The sequence below is a fragment of the Eumetopias jubatus genome, unplaced genomic scaffold (assembly GCF_037043125.1).
Source record: "Eumetopias jubatus isolate StellerSeaLion01/CBP00866 unplaced genomic scaffold, mEumJub1_p1.0 scaffold_12, whole genome shotgun sequence".
Taxonomy (NCBI): domain Eukaryota; kingdom Metazoa; phylum Chordata; class Mammalia; order Carnivora; family Otariidae; genus Eumetopias; species Eumetopias jubatus.
Window position 1 is genome coordinate 48,911,396 of NW_028274818.1, and position 14,371 is coordinate 48,925,766.

General features: G+C 37.2%; 1 protein-coding gene across 7 annotated transcripts in view; it reads right to left on the minus strand.

The window, feature by feature from the left end:
• RASAL2 (RAS protein activator like 2) overlaps positions 1-14,371 on the minus strand; it is a 349,893-nt gene that overhangs the window by 153,573 nt on the left and 181,949 nt on the right. For all 7 annotated transcript variants that reach the window (XM_088016941.1, XM_088016940.1, XM_028092076.2 and 4 more), the window contains exon 3: positions 11,124-11,250. In XM_088016941.1, coding sequence (XP_087873067.1) covers positions 11,124-11,250 — 127 coding nt within the window. The remainder of the gene's footprint in view (positions 1-11,123; positions 11,251-14,371) is intronic.

A 14,371-nucleotide genomic window follows, 5' to 3' on the forward strand; every position in this document is an offset into this window, starting at 1 on the left:
TATGCATTTGGCAATTTTTACCGAAATCATAGTATAATATACACACACATTTCTGCACTTGCTCCCTGCCCCCAACTCCTTAACAATGTATCTTGGAAGTTGTTTCAAATTACTACACATGGAGCTACTTCTTGATAGGTGCATGCATGGTAGTCCATTATGCAGATTTAACATGATTCATTTAAAGAATCCCCTATGGATGTATTTTTTGGTTGGGTCTGCTCTTGTGTTATTATGAACAATAGTACAATGACCGTGTGAGTAGATGTGCAGGACAAATTCTTAGACATTAGACTGCTTCTGGAGCAAACAGAGCGGTTATTCTTGCCAAAACGCATCCTGTAGAGGCTGCCCTCTACAGAAACAATTTGGCATTAGAGGACTACAATGCTTGTTTCCTTCTAGCCTTCCAAAACATTTTTAGATTTGCTAATCTTATAGGTAAAAATTGGCAGCTTATTGTAGTTTTAATTTGCTTTTGTTGACTATAAATGAGGTATAGCATCTTTTTCTTGTGTGTAAATGACATATTAATTTTCTGTCAAACTGTATGCCTTTCTCTGTTTTTTAAGTTTTTATGTTAATAAAACATGCTCATAGTTTAGAGTCTAGTAGTTTCACAAGTCTGGTTAATATAAATGGCAATACCCAGCCCTCCTCTTCTAACACTGTTTTTTTTTTTTTAAAGATTTTATTTATTTATTTGAGAGAGAGAGAGAAACAGCATGAGAGGGGAGAAGGTCAGAGGGAGAAGCAGGCTCCCCGCTGAGCCGGGAGCCCGACATGGGACTCGATCCCAGGACTCCGGGATCATGACCTGAGCCAAAGGCAGTCGCTTAACCAACTGAGCCACCCAGGCGCCCCTAACACTGTTTTAACAGCTACTTTTTTCTCTCTTAGCCAATTCTTTTGGTAGTTACCATCAAATCTTAAATAATACAGTTGTACTGATATTTATAATTTTTCCCCCATTTTAGACATTATCTTTTGACTTTCCACTATGGAAGATGAGAATTTGATTCTTTCCTCCTCCATTACTACCCTAGAAGGTGCACAGACATTTCCTACTCTCTCACAGTCCCTGTTTAGTTCTGTAGTAATTTCGATAAAGGATAAGCAATATTGTGACTACGTGTGCTATACAGAATGCAGCCACACAGTGAATCCTATGTAGAATACAGCACCGTGGTCAAAAGGAGAGATCCTGAAAGCAGAGTGCCTGGGTTCAAATCCTATCTTTGCCATTTACTAGCTGCCTATGTATTTAGACAAGTTACTTAACCTCACTGTGCCTCAGTTTCCTTACCTGTAAATCAGTACCTTTTGGATTTACAAAGGTTAAAAAATTAATATATACAAAGGGCCTAATATGTAGAAGGTGCTATACAACCATTCTCTATGTCCTGAACTACATTCTTGTTTTTCCTGTAATTGTTGCCTGATTATTCATTTGTTTAAATTTCTATGTGCTTGTTGTTGAATCAATCCAAATTTGCTTCAATCCTAAATCTGTTGTTTAAATTCGTTCCATTATATCAATTTTACCTTCTTGGAGAAGTCTTCACTATAGCCTTCCGACTGCTGTAATCTGAACTGGTCGTCCTCATTTTACAGCTAGTATAGAGTTGTTTAACTCAGTTCTCGCTATAGTGTTTTCCTGAGGGGTCCCTTTGTCTTCTCCCCTGTGTTGGATCTCCTATCCTATATTCCACATCCTACTCACTCTTGGTGAAGAATAAATTCCATTAACTTTAGGAGAAATGATGTGTAGGTGGTAATTTTTTGTTTAAATCTTGCATGTTTGAAAATGTCTATTTTATTCTCATGTGTGAATAATGGCTTATAGCTAAACATAGAATTCTAAGTTGGAAGTTATTTTCCTTCAGAAGTTTGAGGACACTCCTCATTGTTTTCTAGCTTCTGATGTTGCTGATAGGAAGTCTCATGCCATTCTGATTTCTGATCCTTAGAATATAATCTGTTTGTTCTTTCTTTGGAATTTTGTAAGACTGTCTCTATGTCAGGACGCCTGGGTGGCTCAGTCGGTTAAGCGTCTGCCTTTGGCTCAGGTCGTGATCCCAGGATCTTGGGAGCAAGTCCCACACTGGGTTCCTTGCTCAGCGGGGGAGCCTGCTTCTCCCTCTGCCTGCTGTTCCCCCTGTTTGTGCTCTCTCTCTCTCGCTCTTTCTCTCTGACAAATAATTTGTTAATTAAAAAAGAAAGAAAAAAGAAAAAAAAGACTGTCTCTATGTCACCAAAGACAAATTAAAATAGAAATTTCCCAAAAATGTGCCTTGCTATAGGACGTTCTTTCAATCTGGAAACTCCTATCTTTACTTATGGAAAATTTTCTTGAATTATTTTGCTAATGATTTCCTTGCCTTGTTTTTCTTTTTCTGAAACTCACTGTTTTGATGCTGGACTTCCTAGACTGGCACTCTAATTATTTTATCTTTTTTTTCCTCTACTTTCTAGGATATTTCCTCATTTTCATCTTCCAATACTTCTACTTAGTTTTATTTGTTACAATTTTTTTCAATACATGGCAGCTCTTTGGCTTTGTATCATATTCAGTTCTGATTGCACGTATGTAGTATTTTACCTGGTAGGGATGCTTTTTCTTTAAGTGTTCTATTCCCTGACTGTCTCTGTTCCTCCAAGTTTCCTTTTTCCTTTTGTTTTTTCTCTTTCAGGCTGGAGGCTTTTCTTCAGATGTCTACTAGTGTTGGGAATGTCCGTATCTTGAGATCTTTCCTCTTGGGCTGGTTAAATACTCCAAACAGTACCCTTCCAATCTCCTGCCTGAAGGGTAAAGGCAAGTGAGGAAAGACAGGTGGAGGGGTCTCATCATTCTGTCTTCAGATGTTCACTTAATTTCCTTGTATTTGGTAAAGTGTTCCGTGCTCTCAATTTTGCCTGGTATGCCCCAATCCAGAGACTCTTGGAATCCCCCCGCAACCCTGCCCCGGAATTAACTTGCCATCTTATGTTAGAATAGAGGCAGGGGTGGGAAGAGCAATTATTCAGTGGAATGGAGAAGAAGAGACCTAGAGACCTAGATACCATTTGTTCCTCATACCAGCAATTCCTGCACTATTTAAAGATTCTGTAGTAAAAATCAGGTTCGTTCTTAGCTTTCTTCATTGCCAGACTAAGATTTGGCTTTCTCAAGTCAGCTAGGTTATTTACCACATTCCATTTGCTTTTCAGCTTTCAATTTATTGTTGTTATTATTATTTTGTCTGGTTGCTTTCTTCCCTCTCATTCTCCTTATCCTTCAAGGACCGTGTCTTTAAAAGAAAATCCTTTTACTATATAGTTATAGTGGGGTTTCTGGAAGGAATACAATTAGATGCTTATGTTCAAACCACCTTTTTTCTTCCCAGAAGTCCAAGAATCTAAAAACCATTCCTGAGTGCTCATGCCACTCAATTCTCCAAACACCACGGTGGTGTGCTGTGATTAATATTGCATTAGGACTAGTCTAAAGAGGCCGCTCGCCTGGGCATCACATGTTAGAGGATTCTACTCTAGTGCTCTTGGGCACAGATCCCCATAGAACTTGAAGGTACAGGCTGGGTTGTATTGAGTTGCATGTTTGTGGGGCTTCTCATGATGTGGAACTAGATTTGAAAATTCTAGCCAGGAATTCCAGATTGTTACAAAATATATAGTCAAGGTGGAGGCACACACCTATTTTATTTAGGTGTGTTAAAAAAAAAAAAGTTTAACTTATATTAAGACACAGGATACAGCTTTGTAATAAACCTAGCAAGCAGCTGGCCCACAGCTCAATCTTGACTTCCTTCATGGTTTCTCCTTCCCCTGGTCTTCTGGCTTTACAACAACCGTGACAATAGCCTAAACAAATGACCTACACAAGTCAGAAAAGGAATCTCTCATTTAGGAACTTTACTGCCATCTGCTGGAAATTTTATGAAATAACTACAAATCAATAACCTTGAGCCCACCCCTAGTTGTTAGGCAACTCCCAACTAGCACTGCGTTGGAACCACCTTCACAGAAGTGAACAAATCTCTGCCATGCCAAGATGAGGATGGGAGGAAGTTAAAGAACAAATCGGGAACCCAAACTTGCATTTACAAGTTGGAAGGAACTGTGATCTGGCACCTTGACCTAAAATGAGAACTGATTTCCTCAGAGAAAAATGTTCTGCTCATCTAAATCCAGCTCATAAGAGTAAAATAAAAATTGGCTTTAGTTGGTTAGCTTGAGAACTTAAGTACTAGTTTTTTATATTGTTCATACTAGTTTTGAGTTCTAAATAACTTCCAAAAGAAATTTAGGAATATGTTCAAAAGTAACCGACATTCTGGAATTCAGATGGCTAATAAATGCAAGCTACTTCTTTCCACTGGACAAACCTGATTAAATCAGGTTGGTAGGCAAGTCGGTTCTGTTATAATGCTTGCTTTGAAAATGTGAACGTTACGCCACAACTGATATAACAGGGCACAATCTGTGACTATGTGAATTTGTTTGTTTATGCATGATTCATCTGTGAGAGACACTAGGTGAACAAAGAACACTGCGCCCAGCTGAAGCAAGCCATGTAGGAATACACAAAATGCTCGGCTACATACATACTTCGAACACCTACCAGCTACTTTCACTTCACCGCATGTGCTATGAGCCACACTCATGCATATCTTGTGTAACAACAATGTTCTTTTCAGTTTCCAAAAAACCCTCTTTCCATCACTTCACAGTCAACTTATAAACTACTCCGATGCCTACTACCATAAGTAAATTTCTCAGATTTTTTTTCAAGGTGAAGTACTATATCTATTGTAGTATTTATGTATTTTGCAACCATTTAACACATGTAAAAATGTGCTACCATTTTTATTTAGTTCCTATCCTTTTTAATATGTCATTGAACAGTTTTTTAGTATAGTACCTCTGATCCCCTTCTCCCTTAAGCCCTGTGATTTTTACTGTACGATTTTGCATAGTGTTGTGATTTTTAGAAATACATATGTCACATTATAGAACTGACTGGGTACGTGGCTATTTTAACCTACATTGTCAAGCCCATTCTTCTAGAATATTATCATCAGTATTGCCTGTTGTATCTTATAGAATCTTACAGACTTAAAAGAATTTATACTGGCTCATGGTTTTTAAGAAAACTCAAAACTACCCAACCAAAAGCTTCCAGGGACATTATTCCAGGGTCTTCCATCTTTATCCATAATATTTTTGATAATTCTTGAGCTCATTTGACCCTTCCTCAAATAACGTATGTTATCACTGAAATCTAGAAATTACAGAATGCAAGTATAAAGACTAGATATTATGCAGCTATCTTAGCATGAGCTTACTCACTAGATGTGGGTGATACAGTCTTAGTTTATTTATTAAGACACTTCAAAAAAAACCCAAGGGCTGCTATTATCCACTGAGCTCTAACGTTCTGAGCTAAAAACATCAGGCTACTGATTCTTTTTCATAACTGTTTTGGTCATTTAAATACATATTACCCTAAAGTGCAGCTCTGCCTCTATTGGTTATATTATATATATAAAATATATCCAATGTATGTATGTATATATATATTATAAATTCACTATATATTACGTTATAACATTACATATTACATTTAATATATACATAAAAGTTTAGTATCAGCCAATTTATATTACCCTAAAGCACAAGACCTGTTTCTATATATATAATATATATATTATATATATAGAATATATATAACATTATATTATGTATATTATATATGTTTAATATTAGCCAATCTCAATATTGAGTACTATGCCATACACAGGAATTATTTATTGGCATTTTTAATTCTATTGCTTGAAAAGTGGAAGGATATGTTTTTTATAATATTAAATCTTCATTATTCACATATCTCTTTCTTTCAATATTATTACCACCCTATATATTTATAGAAGATTCTAGCACCTTGAAAATGTCTCATAAATTATCTAGATACCCCTAACAATGTTTTGGGAATAAAAAGAGACTTATCAATGGTTTATACATAAAATTAGAACTAAGGCTACTTTAATACAGAAAGAAGGTCAGAGTTAAAGCTAAGATCTGAATAATCAGTATCCTCTAATAATTTTGATTAAGAGTTAACTTTTATAATAATTTTATAAATGCCTTAGGACATTCTGCTTTAATATTAATTTTCTTCAAAGTTTCCTCAAATTTTTATCACTTAATAAACTTAGCAACCCATAGGTACAGGGTTGGCTTTCCTCAATGTTTTTCTAATTTGGTTCCTTTATTGGTGGTGGTATTTTAAAATTTTTGGCTTCTTCATTTACATAAACATAAAAATTGTGGACAGCTAACTTTGCCTCTAAAAGACTTGATATATTCTCTCCTAAGGCTTGCTAGTGTATATCAAAGGCGTACTATGTTAAATTATAATTTTATGCATATTTATCAAATGCTTCTGGGTTTTGAGGACTCCATGATAAGGAAGCATATTTCCTTACCACAGGCACAGTTTTTCAAAAATCCAGAGATCTTGTAAGTAGGACCATTGGGGAAACTTAAAGATTTTATCATAATATAATACAACAGAGGCATGAGACTCTGTAGTTTTGAGTTACCAGATGTCCGGCTTTGAATTTGCCAGTTCAGTTTGACCCTTCTGTCTGAGAACTGAGAAAGCATGGAGTTATATGTAGCATTTTCTAATTAAGCCAGTTTTTTGGTTATGTTTATGTTTACATTATGTTTATCATGTTTATGATGTTATCTGCAAACAAGTATTCTTGCTCATTTCAGGCTCCAACTTTGTATTGCCCATCTGAGCATGAGAGCATGAACCTTCCTGTCACGTCAGAAAAATGCTGTAAACAGAATGGACAGTTCCCAGCTCACCTGTGTGCTATCCACCAGCCAGGCATAGACAACATGCGGTAGTAGACAGTTTCTTCCATCAATGTACACTTCATGAAAATGCTGCCCACTGCTCAGCTTTCCCCTTTCCCCTATTTCACAGTGTTCTTGGAAGGTATTTGAGGCTTTTCTTTTTTTATGATTTTATTTATTCATTCATTCATTCGTTTATTTTAGGAAGAGAGAGCAAGAGCGTGAGCAGGGGGAGGAGCAGAGGGAGAAAGAATCTCAAGCAGACTCCCTGCTGAGTGTGGAGCCTGACGTGGGGCTTGATCCCACGACGTTGAGATCATGACCCGAGCCGAAGGCAGATGCTTAACTGGCTAAGCCACCCAGGTCTTTTTTTTTTCTTTAAGCTGAACTCAGGTAGGTTACATTGAAAATTAACCTTTACTAGTTCTAGTTCATACAGTTAATTTAGGTACCTCCCAATATTGTTAGTATGCAAAGACCCCTAATATCTGAAGAAGTAATTTCCTTTTGAAAATTCAGCAAATCATGCTTCGCATGGTCTGAATTTGACCATGGTCTGAAAAATCTCTGATGAACAAATTAAAATCTGGATATTGTCACCAAGAGTAAGTAGTTTTTTCTAGGTTTTCTAAATCTGGAGATGGGTACTCTAGAGATGATGTTCATATGCCTTAAGAAAACATCTCATTTTCAGTGGAGAAGAATTTGGTGTATCAAAATCTGTGTCAAATGCCAGTGCATATGTAAATTTTAGTATCTTGGGTAATATGTAAACTGCTGAATGCAAGAGTCTGAGAAGTGCTGAGTGAGAAGTACATTCTGTGATTAACCACTCCCCACTCTGCTGCCTCATACCCCATCCCCACTTCTTTTCCCTGTTTTTGACATTTATTAGGTTCTCATCAGTGTAAATTTGCCCATGTTAAACAATGTATGAGGCACAAATATATGCCTTCCCATCTTTTTACATTCCAAAGTTCTTTAACCAGTTTGAAATCTCTGATGTAGTTATACTGGCAGCCACTATAAACGTTCTTCACAGATCCTTTACGGTCCCAGAGCTCCTTTCTGTCATAAATTCTCTGAAGTAGAGTAAAAGGGGCCTGTTTTTCATGAGTGGGCATTTCTCCATAGATGACTGTGTACTATGATTTGACATCTGCAAAACCAGATCAGTGTTTGGGGTTCCTCTACTGGAGAAGAGCAAAGAGAATCCAGAGCTTGCAAAGTGCAAGAACCATGCAAGACCAGAAGGTTTGCCCCATACACACTTGATACAACTGTCTTATCTGGAAACAAAGTTCTGGATTTTTGTTCTCTTTTCTTTGCCAGTGCTTCTTCATCTTCCCAACCTCCACAGGTCGTTCCAGGCCTTCATCTTCTACCTACACATGTTTCCCTGGTGATTTCATTTAAACCTCATAGCTCTGAATACCATCAATTTGCTAAAGGCCTACATTGTTATCTCCAGTCTGTATCACTCTCTTGATTTCCACTTGGATGTCTACTAAGACCGTCAAACTCAGTATGTCCAAAATTGAGCTCCTGATCAATCCCACTTTCAAATGTGCTTCACCCAGTCTTTCCTTTTTAAGAAATCACAACTTTATTCCCCTAGCTGTTCGAACCAAAATTCTTCACTCTTCTGTTTCTTACGTCCCACATCCAATCCAACAAGATATTCTGTTGGCTTTACCTTCAAATCCAGAATATGGCCACTTCTCAGCCCTTCCACTACTACCACTGTGGCCCAAGTTCTAGCATCTCTCGTGTAGATTATTGCAATAGCATCCAAACTGGTCTCTGAACTCTCATTCTTGCATCCCAACTCTTTCTAGAGAAGCCAGTGGCTCCCCATCTCACAGAGTAAAAGTCACAACCCTTATCATGACCTACGACATCATCATGATCTGCTTGCCAAAGAGCTCAGTGATGTCATGTTCTACTACTCTCCTCTTTGTTCATCCCATGCCAGTCTCACTGGCACGTATGCTGTTCCTGTAACACCCCAAGCATATTCCTACATTATACTAGCTGTTCCTCTGGGTGGAACACTTCACCCTCAAGTATCCATATGCCTTACGGTCATTATTTTATCAGATCTTTACTCAAATGTCACTTAACAAGAGGCATTCCTTGGTCACCTTAGCTAACATTATACTTCCTTGACATTTCCTATCCCCATTCCCTACTTTATTTTCTTTGTACTTATCACCATCTAGCACAGCATATATTCTACTTACTACTCTTGCTTATTGTTTGTCACTTCTCAATAGAATGCAAGCTCAACAAAGGGACAGATTTGTGTCTATTTTTTTCACCCTTGTATCTTGAGTGCCTAGAACATCATCTGGCACATAGTTGTCACTCAATAACTATTTGCTGCATAAATGAAAGGGTTTTTAAAAAACAAAAAATAAAAGCCACACAATATAATATGCCACAATAACAACAGGTACTGTAATTAGTCATCAATAATCTATCTTCCTAACTATGTAAGAATTCCCAAAGGCAGAAATCATATCTTACATCCCTTTTCATTCTTAGGGATTGGGACAGAATGTTACATATACAACAACTACTCAATTAAATACTTGATAGCAGAAAATTTTGCCTAAAGACAAATCCCTAGGAGGCAAAAATAGAACAGAATAATTATCTAATTCAACATTAGACTCGCATGTAAGGAAGGATGGCTCTAAAAGTAGTCTTTTCCCCTCTGGTACTTATGAGCCCTAGCTTCCAGTGCGAATTTAGGACAGCCACTCCAAAAATGATCATGGACACCGTGAGTCTGGATGGCTAACACACTTGTAGTCAAGGACAGAGGTAGAAGGTTGGCTCTGGACTAGACAACTTGGCCACTCATCGTAGTTTATCTTTGGGACCAGTACCTGGAATGGTGGAGATTTTTAAAGAATCACTATATAGTTCTCTCTTCTAGAAAACCATAATAATTCTTCAGACTATGATTACACTTCCTCAAAAGTAGCGACTTTTGTGGGCCAAAGCTCGAACAGTCAAAGGTCCCCGGAGAAGTGGCAAAGAGAGTCATCAACATAACATTACAAATAATGACAGCAAAAGAGGTGAAAGAAGGTGACTCTGAGCCAGTCCAAGCCACATAGAACCTGTATGAAATATAAATAGGCTATAAAATGGTTACACCCAGACAGGTTTGCAACATAATTTAGGTTCACATCTAAACTGGTTTGAACACATACTAAAGAAGTACAGTGTAAATAAGATGAGAGGAAATCTTGATTTCTCCAAGAATGACTCTTTGGAGAAAAGTGTTTGCTCACCTGACTAATCTCTAGAAAACAACTAGATTACAACAAAACCCAACAAAAAACCAAAACCAAAAACAAAAAAACCCAACCCAAAAAACCAAACCCTGATTTTCAAAAATACAACCCAAATCACAGAATGATCCCCATTAAACAACATAGAGACAATAAATGATTCCATATTATCTACCTATGAAATGTCCATGACTTAATGTCTAGGTTCACTAAGCAAATCATAATACAACAATGCAAAACACCAAAACACTCCCTACTTTTCAAATTCTTTTATTTTGTTTAATCTTAATTATGTTTCTTTAAAATTACCTGACCTGTCTAATAATCTAATGATATATCCACTGGTAAGCACACAAATCATCAAACAGAACACACTTGGTAGGAAACAGGGAAAAAGTTGTTTTGATGTTGACGTTAATTCCTTTGGTGTGTTAACAACTGAAGTGGTTTGTTTTTTCCCTATTTCTCCTTTCTGTCACCCAATCCAACCATGAATATAATCTACATGGGACATGTAAATCAGCTCAGCTAAATTATTACCTGATCCGACATCACATAAGGCAGCATCAGTAGCTGTGTGAACAGGGCACAAACTACGCAATGCCGAGTTCCTACACAACACTGGCCCCCAACCAATCTAAGTGCTTCAACAAGACCACTTAATGCTCTTTCAAAATTTAAAGGCAAGGAATAAACTCAGAAACAACACTTGACCCAGGACTGTAGAGCAAAGGTACTAGCACTCAGATAAATGTTATCTCTGTAAAATAACTTTGTTGCCACTTGGTTGTAAAGAACAGAAGTTTCTAATGACTATTAACTGTACATTAACATACTGTATTTCAACGTCCTTCGCAGGAAAAGCAGGATGTTTTGTGTATTCCAACACTCAATAACAAGCCCATAAATTACCAGATAAAAGCTAGGAATTTTTTCCTTTTATGAGCTTACCCAGTTTGGTGGCGCCCTCTGGTGGGTACTCAGGAAACTGGCCCTCGGAAGGGACACTGACCGTTCTCCTCAGGCATCGCCCTTTGCTGGAATCAGTCTGTTGCTCCTGTCCTCCCTCCACAGGTATCTAATGGACCCAAAAGAAAAAGGAAATGAAACTTAATAGTGAACTTGCCATAACTACCTTCTGATTGAATAATATTTTTAGTTAATAAAGACAGGAGTCTTTAGAGCAAAAGTAAACTTTGCTCATTAGAGCAAAGTAAACAAAACTTCGAAATCAAGTATTTACAATGGTAAGATATTACCAACCCCTTGTCAGGAAGTTTTTCTTTAAAAAGAAACCTGAAAGATCAGGAAAGGTGAGTATGTAAATTAGCTTACCTGAAGTTCGTACAAGTCATACCCAGGTGTGTACCTGCTTTGGGAGCTCTGAAAACAAAACAAAACAAAACAAAACACCCACACAAATAAAAGATTCTTTTACATCAGAAACTAGTTCACAAGCTCCAACTCTGGCCAATGCTCAAGAAGGAAAATTGAAGTCAAAGCCAACCAGAGAGACTTAGCTCCCAAACCCCATTTAAAAAAGGTTTTGTTAGATAGGAGTAAAATCAGCCAAATTTTCTTCAGTTATACAATTAAGCACTTGGAGATAGAGGATAAAACACATTTCAGCGGAAACTTGTATAGATACTTACATAAAATGGCATATTTTCTTCTAAAAGTGAGATTAGTTTTTAAAATCCTAAAAATTTTTTTTGCAGGCATAATTTCAGGAACATTTAAAGTGTTGTTTGTATATATGGAATAAAAACTATGAATGGTGCAAAAGATCTCTAAGATCAATAACTATCTTAAAACACTCGCAGGTTATCATTGTAATGTAATGGGATGACCCTAAGTTCCTTTCTCTCTCTTTCTCTCTCTCTTTTTTTTTTTTTGGTAATATGCTAAAAGATCAAATCATTTTAGTTTAGTGGTAAAAGACAAAGACTTTTCACAAAGATTTTTTTTTTAATTTTATTAATTTACTTGAGAGAGAGAGAGAGACAGCAAGAGAGAGAACACAAGCAGGGGAAGTGGCAGAGGGAGAAGCAGGCTCTCCACTGAGCAGGGAGCCCGATGCGGGACTCAATTCCAGGACCCTGGGATCATGACCTGAGCCGAAGGCAGACGCTTAATGACTGAGCCACCCAGGTGCCCCTCACAAAGATATTTTACCAGTAACCTTTATCAGAATTAGCAATAGCACTGCTAACATCTTAAATAGTCTGGGAAAATAGGTCAGTAATTAAACATGGTTTCCAGGGCGCCTGGGTGGCTCAGATGGTTAAGGGTCTGCCTTCAGCTCAGGTCATGATCTCAGGGTCCTGGGATCGAGTCCCGCATCGGGCTCCCTGCTCCTTGGGAGCCTGCTTCTCCCTCTGCCTCTCTCTCTCTCTCTCTCTGTCTCTCATGAATAAATAAATAAAATCTTTAAGAAAAAATAAACATAGTTTCCAATTTCTTCTGGCTCCAATACTGGAATTTCAACAAATTTCAATAATCATGATTAGCATTGAGTTCTTTGCGCAAGGCTAAGGAATTTACATGTGCGACATTATGAGCAAGCTACTTTTATTACCATTCCCTTTTGACAGATGAGGAATAGTTTATATCTCCAAGCGACGGTGGACACACAGGACAGGCATCAACTAATCCGCAAAATTGGGATAGATAAAGGCTTAACTGTATTATGCCTCCTGCCTTGCCTCAGTAACCCAACCCCTATGACTGGGGTCATGGGGATGACAGCAAGGGAAACTCTCTGTGTTACAGAGAGTCTGAAGGGCCAAGTCCTAATGTCTTCATAAAAACTGAAAGTTTGCATACTCTCTATAGGACCAAAAACTCCTGTAACTATGGTTACGGCTTGCACGTTGATAAACCACAAGGCAGAATGAAGAAAGGTGAAATTCTAAAAAATAAGAGGAGACCAAATAATAGCATCAATAAAGACATGAACTCTTCCAAAAGTACTCTATAATAGAAGACTTTACAAAGAGTAAGTTAAATCATCCATCCCTTTCAAGATAGAAATTATATTGTCTCTACTTAAATAATTAAGAAAGTAGTACCAAGAGGTCAGATAACTCCTTCCTGGTAAGAAAGGCAAAAATGAATTCTCTACCCGCCTTCAAAGTAGGATAGAATGGGGGTAAGCTTTGGAAAAAAATAGTTTGAATCTTTGAACAAACAGATGAACCTAAATAAACACAATCATCTTTGCTATAGCTCTAAAAATGCCAATAATCTGAAATAATGAAGGCCTAAGCCATGCAGAAAAAAGACAGTGGTTATTTTTTATGTTTTAGGAAGGAATGACCCATTATGATCTTTCCTGTGGAAATTTATACTGACTATATGCAGAAAAAAAGAAAGAAATGGCTTCTATTATCATATACTTTGTCTCTAACATATCTAAGGAAGAGAAAAATAAAATATATCAAACTTCTTATTTGGGCCTAAAATTCACTCACACAACTATTTTGTCAAAGTTTTAATGTAGATTCTTTGTTTCCCATTCTTAAAATATGATCAAAGGTTTTATTCAAAGTATCACCCTTAAAGGTTAGGGCATTTAACCCCCTGACTCAGAATATTGAGGGAGAACAGTGTTGACTTTTATTCTAAACCTGCATTTCTTAAGAATATTTTACTTTTACAACACTATCAATGGATTCTTACCTAAAATATTTTTTTAAAACCTACTGATCTACTCTCTGAAAATTAGAGGGATCATATTCCAAATATCTTCAAATGAACAAAGCTGGAGTTCACAAATCTTAGAACACAGCCAGAGAATCAGTTTTAGAAAGTCAATTTTAGAAAAGCAATCTTGTTCTTTCTGATTGCCCTAATTTAGTTTACTAGTTCACATTTGCTTGTTTATACTGAACAAGTCCTTAAATATTACATATCTTCCCAGTTTTAAAACATGAGAGGAATTTTTCTTTTTTTTTTTTTATTTAACCTCTTTGCCTTTATACTGTGGTTCTGAATGCTCTTTTTTTCCTCAGGGGAGTGGGGAGGATGGGTCAAGTGCTTTAATTCATTCCACTCTACGGATTTATTTATTTGAGAGAGAGAGAGAGAGAGAGAAAGAGTGTGGATGGGGTGGGAGGGAGGGAGAGGGAGAGAAAACTGAAGCAGACTCCACGCTGAGCACAGAGTCCAACACAAGAATGGATCCCAAGACTGCGAGA